Source organism: Oryx dammah, unplaced genomic scaffold (genome assembly GCF_014754425.2).
Source record: "Oryx dammah isolate SB20612 unplaced genomic scaffold, SCBI_Odam_1.1 HiC_scaffold_29, whole genome shotgun sequence".
Lineage (NCBI taxonomy): Eukaryota > Metazoa > Chordata > Mammalia > Artiodactyla > Bovidae > Oryx > Oryx dammah.
Window position 1 is genome coordinate 92,314,601 of NW_024070213.1, and position 19,209 is coordinate 92,333,809.

The 19,209-nt window shown below is 39.2% G+C and overlaps 1 protein-coding gene and 1 pseudogene across 6 annotated transcripts in view; one reads left to right on the plus strand and one right to left on the minus strand.

Moving 5' to 3' along the window:
• Positions 1–1,234: 1,234 nt before the first annotated feature.
• The window catches only part of NR2C1 (nuclear receptor subfamily 2 group C member 1), a 40,755-nt gene continuing 22,780 nt past the window's right edge, over positions 1,235–19,209 (plus strand). For 5 of the 6 annotated variants that reach the window (XM_040234278.1, XM_040234284.1, XM_040234280.1 and 2 more), the window contains exons 1-5: positions 1,235–1,510; positions 8,910–8,981; positions 13,924–14,154; positions 17,157–17,238; positions 18,798–18,977. In XM_040234278.1, the coding sequence (XP_040090212.1) occupies positions 8,928–8,981; positions 13,924–14,154; positions 17,157–17,238; positions 18,798–18,977 (547 nt within the window). In that variant the 5' untranslated portion in view covers positions 1,235–1,510; positions 8,910–8,927. Of the gene's footprint in view, positions 1,511–8,697; positions 8,982–13,923; positions 14,155–17,156; positions 17,239–18,797; positions 18,978–19,209 lie in introns of those variants that run through there. The other variant, XM_040234279.1, reaches the window with a different exon arrangement.
• LOC120858334 lies at positions 11,759–12,799 on the minus strand (annotated as a pseudogene).

A 19,209-nucleotide genomic window follows, 5' to 3' on the forward strand; every position in this document is an offset into this window, starting at 1 on the left:
TCTCTGGGACTGGACGGACTACAGCACGCTGGGCTCCCGTCCTTCACTATCTCCCTGAGTTTGCTCAAATTCATGTCCATTGAGTCGATAATGCCATCCAACCATCTCATCCTCTGCTGGCCTTTCTCCTTTTACCTTTAGTTTTTCCCAGCATCAGGGTCTGTTCCAAAGAATCGGCTGTTCACATCAAGTGGTCAAAAGAACTGCAGCTTCAGCTTCAGCATCAGTCCCTCCAATGAACATTTCAGGGTTGATTTCCTTTAGGACTCGACTTCAAGGATGGATGGAGGAGGGGTGCTTTAAAACCACTAATTACACAACAAATGATAATAAAAGGAAGAGGGTGACTTTTAGAGAATGAGACATAAAGAGTGTTTTCACTTGTTAGGGGTTGTTGCATGCCCCTTTTGTTGCCCAGATGCCTAGTTCCGGGGGAAATGATAGAGGAGATGTTCTCCTTATCAGTGCACCTTGTTTTTCCTGACTTGGGTTTCTGGCCTGAATGCGTGACTGCTTTTCTAGGGCGAATCAAAACTAAGACATTAAAAAATAAATAAGACATTTTGAGGACCCCTGCAAGACCTAACCACACAGCACTCTGCAAACATGGCGGCTCTTGCTACCACACCTTGGTGCTTCAGGGGCCACTATCAGAATGTGATGTTCTGTCAACACCTTCTCTCACAAATCTGTATTTACCATTAGGCACTGTCCCATAAGCTTGGGAATACACCAGTGAACAAAACAGACTAAAGCCAGTCTTCTGAAAGTTTTCATTCTAAGTGATTCTACTCTGGCTCCATTTAGCTATTATGCTATTTACTCACAAAAGTTGATAAGTAAAACTTAGCCTTACTCAACAGGGCTATACTCCAGCTTATTTAAGGGAATTTGAAATATTTTATTGGGATCTATCCAGTTTTGTTAACTGTTCTAATAAACCGTTTAGTCTAAGGCAAGAGCCTGTGACAAAGCCCAGTTTCCCACAAATTAGAGACCGAACTGTCTAAAACTGATTAGGTCATCTATCTCGGCTCCAATCTGAACAGTCTCAAAATTTCCTTTAAGGACCGCCTTTTGCAAACAGGATGCTAAGCGCACGTGTCTTCTCCAAGTCCCAGATAAGGGAAGCGCAGCTATGCCGGAGCAGTCTCCCTCCTACGCGATAGGGGGCAGTCGACTTCCAGAGACTGGGTTCTCTCAACCCTCTACCCGGGGAACGTCACGACCGCCTCTCGCCGCCTCTCCACTCCACTGGTGCGCAGGCGCGGACGGGAGCGCGCACCAAGCCGCTGAGGGAGGGGGTCAGGAACTCTGACCCCCCCCCCCCGCCCCCAAATACACAAACCCAGAAGCCTCCGTCTCCACTTTTTTTTTTAACCCTCCCCGTTTCTGCTTTTTCCAGTCTGTTTGCCTGTAGGCCCCCCTACCCCATCCCGTCCCAGCAGCCGCCGCACAGGACTGTCCGGTTTACGCCCAGCGTAGGACGCCGCTCGGCAGAGCAGCTCCGGTAAGAAGGGACGGGTGAGGAGAAAAGCGGCCGCAGCGGCGCCCGGGAGGAAGGCGGGGGGCCCTGGGAAGGTCCCTTCCTCCCAACTGCCAACGGGCGCGCCCCCAGTCCCCTCAGCAGCCTGAGGCTTCGGCCGGCAGAACCCGCACTTCGGCATCCGGGGCGCGCTACTCGGGGCGGGCTGGGAGAGCGGCCGGAGCAGCGGGGCCGAGTGCGCGGGGCTCCGAGAAAGGCCGAGGCGGGAGTCGGAGCCGGGAGCGCTGTCCAGAGGCCGGAGCGGGGCTTTGTCGGTGGGCTCGAGAGGGAGTCGGCGAGCGGCTCTGCGCGCACGGCAGCTTCTCCCGCGGCACCTCTGACCTTTCACCTACAGGGAAAGCTTCCGTCTTGGCGCCGCTTCCCCAGCCTCCGGCAGCCGCGCTCTGCCGCCGGGCCCGGGGTCGGAGTGGGCTCTAGCCCCTGCGGAACGTGCGAGAGGCTGGCCTGGCGGCGAGCCGAGGCCCGGATCCCTTTCACGACGAGCCTCTGACTTGTTCCTGTGTTTTTACTGGACCGACGGAATGACGCTCTCTACTTTACAACCGATGGCGCGGGAGCGGCCGCTGCCTTTGGATCTCTATCTTTAGAGAAAGAAAAGGCAACGGCCGAATGTCCTCACTGCAGTGCACGTCCAAGCTTCCTGCATCTCTTTTGTTAAGAAAGTTTGCTTCCAGCTCTTGCAGACACCGTTTTATGAATGGCAAATTTTGCCAGGTTGTTTTGTAACCTTCGCTATATAGGGCAATTGTTAAAAAATAATTGCTGGAAAGGAAAAACAAAAAGGCTTGAAATTAAGGCGACTTCGAGGGTTTTAGAACAGTGCCTGCTGTGTGGTTGGTTTTAGATTTTAATTGTATGTCAGTTGGGTAGATGTACAATAAAGAAGCTATTTCTGTTTATTTTTAAAATGGATCGCAGAAAATGTAATTTCATCATTCTTTGTAGGAGCATTTCAGCTTTTTTTAAAGGAAATCAAAGGCAGAAAACATTCCCAAAATATGTACTCTTTGTGTGTGCTACACAATATAATTCCTACTATTGTTGGAGAGAAGAAAGAAATCGTATATAAGAAAGGATTAATAGTTTATATAATCATGTACCTTTTTTGAGTCATAGAACCCTCTGCAACCTTTTTAAATCTTTTATCAAAGCCATAGACTGTCTCTAGAAAAATGCACCCTTGCATAAAATTTTCTAAGTAAATAGAAGTTTCACAACTGAGTTTTAAAGGTGGGAGAATTTAAATGAGGGAGGAGGAGCTTGGAGTTGTATATTGGGCAATAAAGAACATTCCAGTTTGTCCTGAAGGAATCCCCTCTGGGACTGGTAGGAGAAGAAATAGGAAGATGGGGAAGTCAAACTATAAAGGAATGCTCCTTTGTGTCTGCAGTGGCAGGCGTGTTTATAAGGACTTAGTAAATACTGAAAAAATACCAGGAGAAGGACTGAAACTTTATTCTTTGACCATTAAAGAGGCACTGATACTTAGGAAACAGGAGGATAAGGATGTGTTTCAGTTTTGTAAGCATCCCGAGATTTTGCTGTTGGTCAGAAGAGCTGATGATTCTTGCCTTCTAGGGGTTTTTCATAGACACAAAGTTGAATATATTAAATATTCATCCAGGAAAGTTATTTCTGCCAGTAGCTGAAGTTATTCTCGAAGGATTCTTAACCTGAAAACCTTGGGCTGGCCATAGGAGAGTTTACGAACTCCTTGAAATTCAGCATAGCATATATCATCAGTTGTAGAGTGAACGAATGTGAACCTGTTTTCTTGTGAGGGAAGCCTTAACTTCCATCAGATTTTCTTTTATTTTTTTATTTTTGGTTGCGCTGGGACTTTGTTGCTGCACCTTGCTTTCTCTAGTTGCAGTGCCCAGGCTTCTCACTGAAGTGTTTCCTTGTTGTGGAGTGTGGGCTGTAGTTGTGTGGGCTCAGTAGTTGCACCACACAAACTCAGTAGTTGTAGTTAATGGACTTAGTTACTTCATGATGTGTGGAATAGTCCCAGACCAGGAATCAAATCCATGTTCCCTGCATTAGCAGGTGGATTCCTATCCACTGTACCACCAGGGAAGTCCCAGATTTTCAAATCTATGTTTGACCCACCCTACCAGGAAAAAAAAAATTGTTTTGCATCATATTTTCAAGCATTTTTTGACTGCTACACAGAAAAATATGTTTTCCATCATGACTTAACACACAGATTAAATTGAAATAAGTCCTTACCCTCACTATACTTGATGCAGTCTTTTCTATTCTAATTTCTTTCTTTTTTAAAAAAAGAAAATTTTGACCTACTATATTTCCCCATCCACAAGTGGCTCACAACAAGGAGTTTGCAAAACACTACTTTGTAACAAGAGCCTACAGTTGGTTGATGGGAATAGGGCTGGTGGAGAAAGAAAATGACTGTTCATGATGTACTCAAAGAGCACAGACTTAAAATTTTGAACCTGAATGGAAGGAGGATGACACCACTGCTGTTGTTCAGTAAATAAATCATTTCTGACTCTTTGCAACCCCATGGACTGCAGCATGCCAGGCTTCCCTGTCCTTCACTATATCCTGGTGTTTGCTTAGATTCATGTCCATTGATTCATTGGTGGTATCTAACCATCTCATCCTTTGCTACCCTCTTCTCCTTTTGCGCTCAGTCTTTCCCAGCATCAGGGTATTTTCCGGTGAGTCGGCTCCTCGCATCAGGTGGCCAAAGTGTTGCAGCTTCAGCATCAGTCTTTCCAGTGAATATTCAGGGTTGATGTCCTTTAGGATTGACTGATTTGATCTTGCTGTCCAAGGGACTCTCAAGAGTCTTCTCCAGCAGCACGTTTGGAAAGCATCAGTTCTTTGGTGCTCTGCTTTCTTTTGGTCCAACTATCACATCTGCCCATGACTACTGGAAAAACCGTAGCTTTCATGGATCACAGCCTTGTCATGGCGAAAGGGCTTGCATAACTCAATAAAGCTATGAACCGTGCCATGAAGGGCCACCCAAGACAAATGGGACATAGTGGAGAGTTCTGACGAAACATGGTCCACTGGAGGAGGAAATGACAAACCACTCCAGTATTCTTGCTATGAGAACCCCATGAACAGATTCAAATGGCATCACTGAGGGTATATGTTTTCCTGTGGGGAAGATAACATAGACATGAGATTGAGGTAAATGTGAAAAAAGAAGAATCAGAGCCAAAAATGTAAGACTGTATGTCTTCTGTATATTAATTAGCTCTAGAGTAGTAAAGGCAGCATCCTCCTGTTTTTTTGCTTTGTCCCTCAGGTTGGTAAAAACGCTTATCCTTCAGTGCCTGTTTCAAATGTCTCTTCTGTAAGATTTTCCCCAGACCCTCCCTCTCCAGTGTGATAGTTCTCCCGACCTGTTGCTCATTTATTGAGCACTTTGTTTATTCAGCTAACTATCAGGGAATACGTTTTACCTGTAAGAGACCATTGTACACCAATACATATATGTGTGTGTGTGTGTGTGTGTTTATATAGATGTTGATATATTGGCAAATTGATGGGTGAAAAGTGGAAACAGTGTCAAATTTTATTTTCTCGGGTTCTAAAATCACTGCAGATGGAGACTACACCCACAAAATTAAAAGATGCTTGCTCCTTGGAAGAAAAGCCATGGCAAACCTAGACAGCATATTAAAGAGCAGAGATATCACTTTGCTGACAGAGGTCCGTTTGGTCAAAGCTGTGATTTTTCCAGTAGTCATTGGTACAAATGTGAGAGTTGGACCACAAAGAAATCTGAGTGCCAAAGAACTGATACTTTTGAATTGTGGTGCTGGAGAAGACTCTTGAGAGTCCCTTGGACAGCAAGGTTATGAAACCAGTCAATCCTAAAGGAAATCAACCCTGAATGTTCTCTGGCAGGACGGAAGTGAAAGCTCCAGTACTTCAACCACCTAATGCGAAAAGACAGCTTACTGGAAACGACCCTGATACTGGGAAAGACTGAGGGCAGGAGGAGAAGAGAGTGACAGAGGATGAGATGGATGGCATCACTGACTCAATGGACGTGAGTTTGACCAAACTCCAGGATATAGTGAAGGACGGAAGCCTGGCATGCTGCAGTCCATGGGGTCGCAAGGAGTTGGACATGACTTAGCAACTGAACAACAGCATACATTGACAAAGATATTTTCACAAACTCAATTTTTACAAGAATATTTTGAGATAGATTTTACTGAATCCATTTCATTTATAAGCAAACAGCCTTAAGTGACTGACATGTAGTTAAACATTTAGTAAATAGTAAAAATGGGATTGAAAGTCTGATTTATTGACATGACTCTATGGCACTCTACTACCTTCATAAACCCTCTCCTATATTTCTCTGTTTTTCTCTGTATCACTACTTCCTAGTTTACTTCGTAGCATTTGCTGCTCCTGCTGCTAAGTCGCTTCAGTCGTGTCTGACTGTGCGACCCCATAGATGGCACCCCACCAGGCTCCCCTGTCCCTGGGATTCTCCAGGCAAGAACATTGGAGTGGGTTGCCATTTCCTTCTCCAGTGCATGAAAGTGAAAAGTGAAAGTGAAGTCGCTCAGTCAACCCCATGGACTGCAGCCTACCAGGCTCCTCCATCCATGGGATTTTCCAGGCAAGAGTACTGGAGTGGGGTGCCATCGCCTTCTCCGTTCGTAGCATTTAGTACATGGTAATTTTAAAAATCTGTTTCCTCATTAAAATATAAGCTCCATGCGGCAGAGATTGTCTCTGTCTTAGTCACTGTGAAGGCCAGTAGTCACACAGTGCCTGATAAGTATCTTTCAGTAAATATTGATGCTTTCTGAGTTCAAATACAAATACCAGACAGTGTTGAACACTACAGGTTCGTTGAAAGAAAATTAGTCCATAGAAAAACTACGAGTTCTTTTTCTTTAGAAGTTTTTTTATCATCACAGATAAACCCAGGTGCTTTAGAAGATAAATAGGCACAAAATACAGTGGATTATAAATGAAGGAATGTTTACTTTTCTAATTACCCATTAGTAAATACCCATTCAAAAAGCAGAAAATAAGTGGCCTGTAAATCTCCACTTAGAGAAGTCATCATTAATATTTGAGAATGTTTGTATGTTTTATTTATTGTCTGTTTCTCCTACTATTCAGTCCATGGAATTCTCCAGGCCAAAATACTGGAGTGGGTAGCCTCTCCCTTCTCCCAAGGGATCTTCCCAACCCTGGGATCAAACCCAGGTCTCCCACATTGCAGGCAGGTTCTTTACCAGCTAAGCCACAAGAGAAGCCCAAGAATACTGGAGTGAGTATAGCCTGTCTCTTCTCCAGCGGCTCTTCCCAACCCAGGAATCAAATCCAGGTCTCCTTCATTACAGGCGAATTCTTTCCCAGCTGAGCTATCAGGGAAGCCCTTGTTTTAATACTCCCTGACGTTTAGAAAGATATATCCCTAACATTTGGAAAACTGCCTGGCTCATAGTAAACACTCAACAATTATTGTTGAACGGAAGAATATTGAATGAATTATTGGATCAACGAGTAGGAAAAGTTTTAAGGCTTTGATAAACATTCGCAAATTTCTGGAAGGTTGTTACAGTTTAGACTTACATCAACAATATGTAAAGAATGCTTATTTTTCCTCAGTTTTTTTGAGTTAAATTTAGTCTTGGAAAACAAACATATTCTAGTGATTCCATGGCAGTTGTGGTAGAGAAGCCATTAGCAGAGACATGGCAATATTAAACAACATGGTAATAAATTCAAGGAATTACAAGTAGTGCATTTGGCTAAAATGTAAGGTTTAACCATTGGCACCTCACATCCTATAATTACAGGGAAGGCTTTGAAGAACATTAAGAGCTAAAATAATGTTAAGTATATACATTAGAGCAGTCTGGCACCACAGTATTAAAGTATTAATAGCAAGTGGGTGAATGTTACCGGACCTTGAGGTCAAGAAACTGGGAGAATGGCAGGAACGGGACAACAGTCTGTCAGTCTTCAATAAGTAATGTAATTGAAAGAGAAGTGAATGAATGACATTAAAAACTGGTATAACTCACTTAAGTGAGTCTCAAAGGAAGAGTTTTTCATGTAGGAAAAGTAAGCGGCCTTGTTGAAAAGACTGCATTCACAGTGTCCTTGAGATCTACATACAGCACATGGTGGGACTAGAGATGCAGTTACCCACAAGAGTTCTGTACAGGACTCTTGTCTGGTGGCATGAACCCGCATGAATTGCATGGGAGGCAACAAAGATTTCTGAGAATTCATGCCGGCAGAAATATCTGCCAGCATGAACTGAAAGGGACATAAATGGGATGAAATGAATGAAGGCTACTGGAATTCTGGAACTCTGGAATACTGGGTGGGTCAATAGGGCTGTTCTGTTTTGAACATACGTTACCTTTCCCAAAAAAAGGAAGAATGACACCCCGTCCCCTCCGTCCCCCACCAAAATGGAGCAGAGTTTGGGAGGATTGCTGTTTCATCATGGACCCAGAACACACAGGCTTTGGCAGTAACCGTCTCCTTGGTTGGGTTTCAGAGAGGTTGAGGGCACTTAACTGGCACTACTTTTCAAGTGGGAGATAGTTGAGTAATTAAATACTGTATATTGCTTTTAGAACAAGTAATTGAAACATTTAAGGTTTTAAAAGTGATTGAAAGACAAGTAATTAAAACAATTTGGTGATTAATATTATAATTGTAGAATATTAGTGAATTTATGACAGTATATAATATGACAAAGTCAAATATTCTTGACTTTATCATATTGTATACCTGATATAGAGAAAAAACAAATGTCAAAGTTAATCTGTTAATCTTACTGACTCTCAAATCTCTTTGAAGAGTTTTATGTTAAAATTCAAATTAAACTTAACACGTAAGAACAATGAAGAACAATCACAAAATTATGGAGAAATCTTCTAGTCTTCTGAATATTTTGTCAGCTTTTACAGTATACTGATTAAAAAGTGTTAAATGGCTACAGTGATGTATTTGTTTATAGACTGGATTGACTTTCTTTCATTAATAAACCATTCCTGAACTATATTGAAGGTCTGTGGTTTAGTCTTCAGTAACTTTGAAAAGTGAAATTGTTTGGTATTGAATAAGGTTTTTTTAATAGACATTTTCAAAATTTGTAAAAGCAGAGAGAATAGTTTTATGAACTCTTGTATAAACATCAGCAGTCTTTGATAATTGTCAACACACAGCCAATCTTAAGTGTTTATTCCTTCCCACCTCTACCCTCTACCTCTTCCCACAACCAGAATATTTTGAAGCAAATCCTAGCTATCATATAATTTCATTTGTAAATTCTTCAGTTAATGTGTTTTGTGGGTATAATTGTGAAAAAGCATCTTTTTATTTTTGGCAGGACACTGGTAATCAAATCATGGCATCCATAGAAGAAATTGCACATCAAATTATTGAACAACAAATGGGAGAGGTATGTCTTATTTACTGTTCATTAACTACTTAACCAAACTGATTTATACAAATAAGTTTGCTAGGTTTTGGTGGCACAGAGATCACAGATACCCTCGATCGTTGGAATCAAGATTGCCCGGAGAAATATCAATAATATGCAGATGACACCACCCTTATGACAGAAAGCGAAGAAGAACTAAAGAGCCTCTTGATGAGAGTGAAAAAGTTGGCTTAAAGCTCAACATTCAGAAAACCAAGATCATGGCATCCGGTCCCATCACTTCATGGCAAATAGATGGGGAAACAGTGGCTGACTTTATTTTTGGGGAGCTCCAAAATCACTGTAGATGGTGATTGCAGCCATGAAATTAAAAGACGCTTGCTCCTTGGAAGGAAAGTTATGGCCAACGTGCTGCTGCTGCTGCTGCTAAGTTGTCTTAGTCGTGTCCGACTCTGTGCAACCCCATGGACGACAGCCTACCAGGCTCCTCTGTCCACGGAATTCTCCAGGCAAGAATACTGGAGTGGGTTGCCATGTCCTTCTCCAATAACCAACCTAGACAGCATATTAAAAAGCAGAGACATTACTTTGTCAACAAAGGTCGTCTAGTCAAGGCTGTGGTTTTTCAAGTAGTCATGTATGGATATGAGAGTTGGACTATAAAGAAAGCTGAGCGCTGAAGAATTGATGCTTTTGAACTGTGGTGTTGGAGAAGACTCTTGGGAGTCCCTTGGACTGCAAGGAGATCCAACCAGTCCATCCTAAAGGAGATCAGTCCTGAGTGTTCACTGAAAGGACTGATGTTGAAGCTGAAATTCTAATACTTTGGCCACCTGATGTGAAGAGCTGACTGATTTGAAAAGACCCTGATGCTAGGAAAGAGTGAGGGCAGGAGGAGAAGGGGACGAAAGAAGAAGAGATGGCTGGATGACATCACCAACTCAATGGACATGAGTTTGGGCCGACTCCAGGAGTTGGTGATGGACAGGGAGGCCTGGCGTGCTGCAGTTCATGGGGTCACAAAGAGTCGGATATGACTGAGCAACTGAACTGAACTGATTTCAGTTCACTTTGATCTAATGAGAGATAGTTGAATAATTGGACAATAAAAATAGAATGTGTTCAGTGCTATGATAGGTAATTGTGTAGAGTGTAATTGGGAATTGGGAACATGGAAGAAAAACAGCAAATGAAGAGTTGTGGGGTGTGAGGATCTAGTCAGAGACTGTTTCTGGAGGGTGCGGAATCTGAGGTTTACTGGACCATTAGAAGGAGATCTATATCATATAAACAGTTGTGTCCTAGTAAGAAGTTCCATAGTCCAGAGGTTTTCAAAATTATCATCTAGGGACTCAGAGAATCAGCAAGGTCCAAACCATTCTCATAATAATACTAAAATGCTGTTTGTCTTCTCACTATCATCCTCTCACAAATATGTGGTGTAATTTTCCAGAGACTACCGGTTACATGATAGGTTAAAATATGTCAAAATTTAAAAGGTGTACATAACTCATTGAACCAGAGTTTTCCAAATGACCAGTGCACAATGTAACAAAATCACTCATAAGTGAAGGATTGACATTGCAGGATAGACCAAGAGATTTTAATATATTGGTTGGCCAAGAAGTTAGTTCGAGTCTCTTGTATCATCTTACAGAAAAACCCAAATGAACTTTTTGACCAACCCAATAGTTTCTGATTCTACATTGCAACTAACCTCTAAAAAGCTTTCACTTTTCAAGTTTTGATGTCATATCAAGGAACAGTTTACACAATTTGAAGAAGCAATTAAGATATTCTTCCCCTTTTTACCCAAAAAATATAAGGCTGGATTTTCTTTCTTTCTTTTAACCAAAACGGCCTTTGCAGCAGATTGAATGCACAGGCACGTATGAGTATCCAGCTTCTATTAAGCCAGACATTGAATCTGTTTGCAAAAATGTAAATCAGTGCCTCTGTCCTCCACTAAATTTTTTTTTTGTTTGGAAAATGTACTTATTTTTCATTAAATAAATATATTATGTTAATATTTAATGGGTTATTTTAAAATGAATTAATAAATATTTTAAATTTTTTCTATTTGAATTTCAATATGGTAAATATCAATAGATACAACCTACGTAAATAAAAGCCTTTTGGGCTCTCAGTGATTTTTATTTATTTATTTAGGCATGTAAAGAAATCCTAAGACCGGAGAACTGTTTCCATAATCTATTTACTCTTCTTTATTGAAGGCCACTTGGATCTCTTCAGTTTCTAATTATAATTATTGTGCTGCAGTAAACATACTTTTACCCATCTAAGCAAAGTGTTTCCAGGCAGTAACAGTTGGACCCTGCATGTACCTGATGCTCTTGTCTCTAAGAAATAAATGTGAGCCATTAGATTTTTATTCAGTTTACAATTAATATTTCTGATAGGAATATTCTAAAATGAAATGTATAGCAGCATAAACTTTACATAGTAAAATTACAGATGAACTGAAACCTCTTATAGGTATCATTGAAAATTGCAGAAATTGTTAGTGGGGAGGATGGAGACTAGACTTGGTAGCAATAACCTATGCAAAACAAAACTGACAACAGTTAAAACTGCAGCCAGGAACATAGGGCATGGTAGAAATACTAGTCAACAACGGAAACTCAAATTGGTAGCAGCTATAATCAATACAGTGTGCTCTAGACAAAAACTAATTAGTGATTCAGAACTGTGCTGTAAATTTTGTGCAGAAAATAGTTGTCTTTTTTTTTTTCTACCACAAGTAAGATCTTTTGTCATCATTAAAAGTACACATTTTAAACAGATTCTTGGACTGGTGGCTCATATTCACCGACTCATTAAACTTTAGCACCTGTCTCATCCCCAGTAGCTTTTCCAGAACTACTGCGTTCACCATGTAGCTTCATGAGTTTTCCCAATTCAAACTTGGGCTTCTTCAGCATTTTTTTGCTTTTCTAATGAAGACATCATGGAGTGGATAAATGATTGGCAAGTCTTTTCCAGTGCTATCTAAAATCAGTTCATTGACCACCTCTTTCAAGTCATTCATCTGCACCTCTCAGGTCATTGTTTTTATCATCTTCTTGGGGATCTGGCGTACCTGCTAGTGCTGAGCATAAAAGGTCTTCCAGAGCTGATGGTTGCGTTTGTTAGTTACCCACACAGAACAGATGAAGCAAGTAACCATCGGTAGTCCTGACATCAACATGAGCTTCAATCATGGTCTGCCGCTTTTTGACCATGGAATACAACATTACGGATAAGATCCATGCCATGGAAATTAGTCAGGCAGTTTTTGCCCTGAACATTCTCAATAATTAGCTTGAATTTTCTAAATGCTACTTCATCATTTTGCAGATTAGCGAGACTCACTTCAAAAACATAATCTCTGAGGCCATCAGATGTGATTTTGGTTCCTTGATTTCTTGTGAACAATGTTTTCCCAGTATTCCTTATATTGAACATAGCTGGTGCTTTCACATCATACCAGTCTTATTTAGAAACTGGATCAACCACTTTCTTCTTGGCTCTCTTTTTGCCTCCTTTCATAAGGCACTGGTTCTTGATGCCCACCAGGGGGCTGCTTAGAGAGCCAGAAAAAGTAGAAAATAGTCTTGAAAATAATTTCAGAGAAATAGAAAAAACTTGGAAACAAATCAACTTTGCCATTTTAAAATTGAATTCAGGGAATTTAATTGGCTTAATGAGTTTTTTTCTGTAAAATATTTGCTAAGCTACAACGAAAACCCTCAGTGCTAGGCTGTTCTTTTTATTCATGAACTTTTTCTTCTCCAGACTACTCTATCTCAGTAAATGACAATTCTGTCCTAATTGGTCAGGCCAAAATTTCATAATCATCCTCGACTCTTCTCTTCTCATATTCCATATCCACTCTATCAGCGTATCTTGTCACCTCTCCCTTTATAAAATATCCCAGATTGTTTTTCACTGCTAGCATGGCTACTACCCTGATCTTGGCGTATGTCTCTGCCTGTATACAATACCCAAGTGCTGCCAGTGTTTGTGCACTAGCATCCGTTCTGGTCTCCCTTAATTCTGTTCTTAAACATTCATAGTCTGTTCTTAAACATTCATAGTCTGATCTTTACACTAAATCTAGAAAGATGCTGTTTGCAAAACATCCTGCCACGTCTCTGCTCTGTAAGCCCTTCAGTGGATCTCCATGTCATCCAGTAGGAAATCAGATGTTGTATGGCCTACAAGACCCTTTTCAGTTTGGCCCTTTTTGTTTCTCACATCCCACTTCCTATCATAAATCTCCCTCCCATCCAGTTTCACTCACACAGCTCTTTTGCTGTGCCTCTTGCCTCAGCTATATGAAACACACTGTACCTGCCCCACAGGCTGCTTCCTCCACTAGGGATGCATTTCCCCTAGCTAGTCCTAAGCCTTGGTCTGTTCCTTCACTCAGGTCTGTGCTCAGATGTTATCTCCTCATCACTCTCATTCCATCAATAACCCCCAGCTTACTCTGCTTTATTTTACTTTGTAACACATAATACCACCTGACAATATTGTTTGCTTGTTTTTTATCTGCCTTTCGTTACTAAAGTAAAAGCTTTATGAGAATAAAAATTTTGTTTTGCTTATTGTTTTATCCAGGGACCCAGAACAAACAGCGATTGGCAAATAGAATACACCCAGTATATGTTTATGTATATGGAAGTTAGAAAGGAGGGGAAGGGAAGGAATCAAAATAGTGAAGTCCAAGTGATCTTACTGTTGTAGCTTTATTTACACATTTGTTTATTTCTGTAGGGTAGGATGTCATCGAAGTAGAATTGCTAGATTAAATGGTATGTAATGTGTATTACATTGAATCTATGTATGTAATAGTATGCTTTCTAGTCTAGCTTTGTCTGAAAAAAATGAGAAAAATTGTCCTTAGAAAAGGGAAAAGATTAAGTTGACTTAATTACTAATGACATGATTGTATTAGATTGTTACAGAGCAGCCTACTGGCCAGAAAATCCAGATTGTGACAGCACTTGATCATAATACCCAAGGCAAACAGTTCATTCTGACAAATCACGATGGCTCTACTCCAAACAAAGTCATTCTGGCCAGGCAAGACTCTACTCCAGGAAAGGTTTTCTTCACGACCCCAGATGCAACAGGTGTCAACCAGTTATTTTTTACAACTCCTGATTTGTCTACACAACAGCTCCAGGTAAATTCATAGAGTTTCTCTTTAATCTTATCCTTGAAAGAAAGAAAAAGCATATCATAAAGTAAGTCCTGACATTAAGACTTTATAATCCTGCATGTTCAGTAGGACAAGATCTTGTATAAAATTAGGTGCTACCTTCTCCTATGGGCCACTATACTTTTCCTCACACATCCTCACAGCATATATTTTGGTGGGTTTTTAAGTGGCATACAGTAAGATCCACTCTGGCTAGTTTGGGCAGGAAGGAATTTAACAAAGAATGTAGAGAGCTCAAAGTACTGTTAGAAAGGCTGAAGGAACACTTGTAGGTCAGGTTTCCAAGAATAACTATGGGAGCCTGCTTTAGAACTTGATTCTAGGTGACCTTCTGCTTCTGCAGTTGGGAAACTTCCAAATCAGGAGCATCTACAGAATTCTGTAACTGCAGTTTCCAAGACCAAGTTGCCTCTGTTGTGAACAAGCAGCTGCCAGATCAAGAAGTCCATGTTACAATTAGCAGCTTTGTGACCTTTGCTTCCCTTTTGTCATATACATCTCCACTAATGTAGTAAGCAGTCTAGCCTGTGGGATGCTTTAACCCTGGAACTCAGTCAGTAGTGTAAATTAACTTTACATTGTTTTTTATTTTTGCTAGTTATACATTATTCTTCAAAGAGCCAGCTAAGGCCTTTATACAATTATGTAGCTGCTGTTTTTACCACTGGTTGCTATGTTTGAATATAAATACAGTAAACCCTTAAGTTGGCCTCCAGAGGCTTTGGTGAGGGTGCTCACTTAAAATTGGATTCCACATTTTGTGATGAAAAGCTAATCAAGAAAAATTCCTTTTAGAATTGAAAAGCTCCAAATTTGTAAGATAACAAAATTATGCTTATATATCCTCACAGATTCTATTATTCTTCCAGTTATACAATTTTACATTACTTTTAAAAACAGCTAATGTAGGAAATGGATAAAATATATAAAGTTATTAGAAGGAAGTCACTAAAAAAATGTATGGCATTATCCATACCCTAATTTCTTTATTTTTTTTCATAAACAGGCTTGATTTTCTTAAAAACAGTTTTGTATTTACAGAAATATTGAGCATTTAGTATAGAGAGTTCCCATATAATCGCCCAACACACAATTACTCATATTACTAACATTCTACATTAGTGTGATATATTTATTATAAATAATGAAGTGGTAGTATTTATACATTAGCTAAAATCCATAGCTTGCCCTAATTTTTACCTAACGTCTGTCTGTTCCAGGATACCAAAGTACAGTACATTTGTTGTGTTTCCTTTGACTCCTCTTATCTGTGACAGTTTCTCAGACTTTCCTTATAGTTTTAAGTTATACTGGTCAGGTATATTGTAAATTGCCTTACTGTGGGACTTGGTCTGATGTTTTTTTCATGGTTAGACTGGGGTTGTGGGTTTGGAGGAGTAGTTAGCAGACGTTAAGTGCCATTTTCATCACATCATTCCAAGGTACTTCCTATCATCATATTTATGACTGGTGACATCAGTTGGCTGAAAAGGTGTACATCAGATTTCTTTGAAGTTAATCTTTTTCAAAGGTTTTCTTTATTTAAAAAATAAAAATAATATCAGTACTTTGCATCTCTAAGAGCAATGAAAGAGAAACAGGTATAGGATGGATTTCCCCTGGGCCAAGATTTGATTTCTGTTCTAGTGACCTAAGATGGGATGTGGGCAGGCCCATTAACCTCAGTGTCTCTTTCACCCTTAGGAAATTAACAAATAAAAGATTAGCACCGTTTGCAGTAGATATGCTGTTTAAAAAAAGATAGATGTTTGTCAGAGATGTTTTCAAAGGATATCTAACACCAGAAATTGTTTTTTTTTAAGTTTTCATTGAAGACTGATTTTTATGGTGATATAAGAAGAAATTATGCTACTATAACATAGTAAGGAACAGCTGTTTTATTTTTGAAAAAAGTTTTTCGCCTTGCTGCATGGCATGCAGGATCTTAGTTACTCAACCAGGGGTCAAATCCAGACCCTCAGCAGTGAAAGCACAGAGTCCTAACCACTGGACCACCAAGGAATTCCCTGGGACAGCTATTTTAATGACTATTTAAAGTTTTTAAAATCAGAACTGTTCATGAAGGCATTCACACCCCTAAGAGAAGGAAAAGAGTCAAAGTAGAGGATTATTTTGTGAGCTGCTTTAAAGCAGGGATAGGTTTTTACCATTTTGAAGCTTGAATTTAATTTGTTCACATTTCAAAAGACTGAAAGAAAATGACAGATTGAAGGATAAACCTAAAAGAAGAAACTAGTATTTCTTTGTATTATGTTAGCTGTACCTAGCGATGAGCTCTTAATACAGTCTAAAGAGATTTAGTAATTTGCCCAAGGCCACTCCGTCTAGTCCGTAATAATTTGCTGTCATTAACAGACTCCAGAGTCCATGTTCTCAACCTCTGCACCTAACCCAATCCTTAGACAGCTTTGTACATCAGTCATGTTCCATAGTTAAAGTAAATGCTTCAACAGATTTCTTTTTTCTTCATAACCTTTTTATATTTTAAAAAATTAGATTTCTCTTTTTATGCTATTATAGCTTATTTTAGTCATATCATTCTATGGGGAAATGTTCTGAGTTATTCAAAGACAAATGTCACAATAGGACAGATAACTGCTACAGTAATTTGATGTGATCCATGAGATGCAGTAAAAAATATACTCATGTATTTGTGTGTTTAAGACCCTTTTTACTTTAATGAATTGTTACGGAACAAACCAAAAAGGTATTATTTCTGTCTGTACTGTTTATAACATTGAAATTTTAATCTTTATGTAAAGAAAATTAAGAATAGTTTAATTGAAACATGCATAATAATAGAGTTCAAAGTTTCAGAATAACTTACAAAAAAGAAATGAAAAAGTAATATGAAAGTTCTTTTAATTTTTTACATAAGAGTATTACTGAGTAACAACAAATTATTGTTTTCTTGTTTGTTTGTTTGTTTTGGGGGGTTTCTTTAGTTCTTAACAGATAATTCTTCCTCAGAACAAGGACCAAATAAGGTTTTTGATCTTTGCGTAGTATGTGGAGACAAAGCATCAGGTAATACTACAAATAACCTGCTATATTTGTTGTGTTGTTAAAATAATTGCCTTACTACTGCATTTCTTCTACTGAAAGTAGAAAATAAAATAAAGGAACCTGTTGTTTTTATGGTTCATATTTGTAGCCTATGAAATTTAACTGATTTTCCCCCAGAGCTTTTTATTCACTTGAAGGTTTTTTATTTCACTGCAGTTTAATGTGACTTGCAATGACATAAAATGTATATTTCAAAGAATTATGAAAGGCAGTTTCACTTTTTTGAAAGTAAACTGAACATGTGGAAATTTTTCTGAATGTGAAACCAGTTTTGTCAAAAGTTTTGCTTAAAAATTAGTTGTGATCCTTAATAACATGTAACATTAGATGATTAATCTACCTGTTGAGCCCTGTTCTCATTCTAGGAATACAGAGTAATAGATTACTGAGGTGGAAAAGCTCTGGTGAACCCTGATGAAATGCTCTGCATAGTTGAGCAGACATTTCTCCAAGCCTGTTTTTAGTACTCAGGTTTACACCATTTTAGTTCTGACCATTGTTCCTTCATGCCCAGAAATACATACCCATATTTATTCATATATATTCACAAGTACCTATGAGATAAGTTTAAGGGCCCAGCTTGTTTTCCTTCATCATTTTTATCTTTCCCATAGCTTCATTACAAAACTTGTACTAGAGCTTTTCCTGGAGTATGTTCAGTTTGTTAATAGTTTTTATGCCAAGGATATGGTCTGTGAAAATGATAAGTTTATCAAAGTGTAACAGATTTCTCCAGAAATTTAAAGGTGGGACTCACTATGAGGAAGGATGATTAGATTTCAAATACTAACTGACATTATATCCTTTTTTTAGAGCATAGTTTTCAGAATAAAATAGCTTTATAAAGTATATTTTTGTTGTTAAGTTGCTAAGTCATGTCCAGCTCTTTGGACCCCATGGACTATAGCCCTCCAGGTTCCTCTGTCCATGGGATGTCCCAGGCAACAATACTAGAGTAGGTTGCCATTTCCTTCTCCAAGGGATCTTTTCAACCCGGGGATCAAACCTGCGTCTTCTGCATTGGCAGGTGGAGAAGGAAATGGCAACCCACTCCAGTTTTCTTGCCTGGAGAATCCCATGGATGGAGGAGCTTGGTGGGCTACAGTCCACGGGTCACAAAGAGTCGGACACGACTGAGCGACTTCACTTTTCTTTACCACTGAGCCAGCAGGGAAGCCCTTAAATAGTACATAATAGAATTGTACTTTGTAAGTGATCTCAGAAGTGAAAGTAGTTTTTATATCATGGGTTATGGGTGATTTTGTTTCTTCTCTTTACCAAATTTTTCATGTCATTGTTAAAAGTACTTTACAAAATTTAAAATCTCATATTGTGTAGTATATTTTATCAGGGAATTGTTTGTGTCATTCTCTGGTAGTTCGTAAAAAAAAAAAAAATCATGTCATAAACTCAGAAATCTCAGTTTCAGCTCATGCTTTAAGGGTAGATGTGGGCGGGCCTACTTCATTTCAGTTCTGAAAAAATGTGACTTTTGTATTTTCTTGAACATTTGTTTCTAGGGCGTCATTATGGAGCAGTAACTTGTGAAGGCTGCAAAGGATTTTTTAAAAGAAGTATCCGAAAAAATTTAGTTTATTCATGTCGAGGATCAAAGGACTGTATAATTAATAAACACCATCGAAATCGCTGTCAATACTGCAGGTTACAAAGATGTATTGCGTTTGGAATGAAACAAGACTGTATGTATTAGCTTTTAAGGAGAAAATACTTTTAAGAATTCAGGCAAACTCCTAGAAATTACATGTTAAACTATATCAAATATATATGGTTTTTAAAGTTTTCCAACAAAAATATAGAAATATGTGAATGTGTATTTTTTATATGTTCAACAGATCTTAACTGAATGCCTATAATGCCAGGCATGTAATTTTAGTTCGGACCTGGTAATAATATATTTTTTTTTAAGGGTAA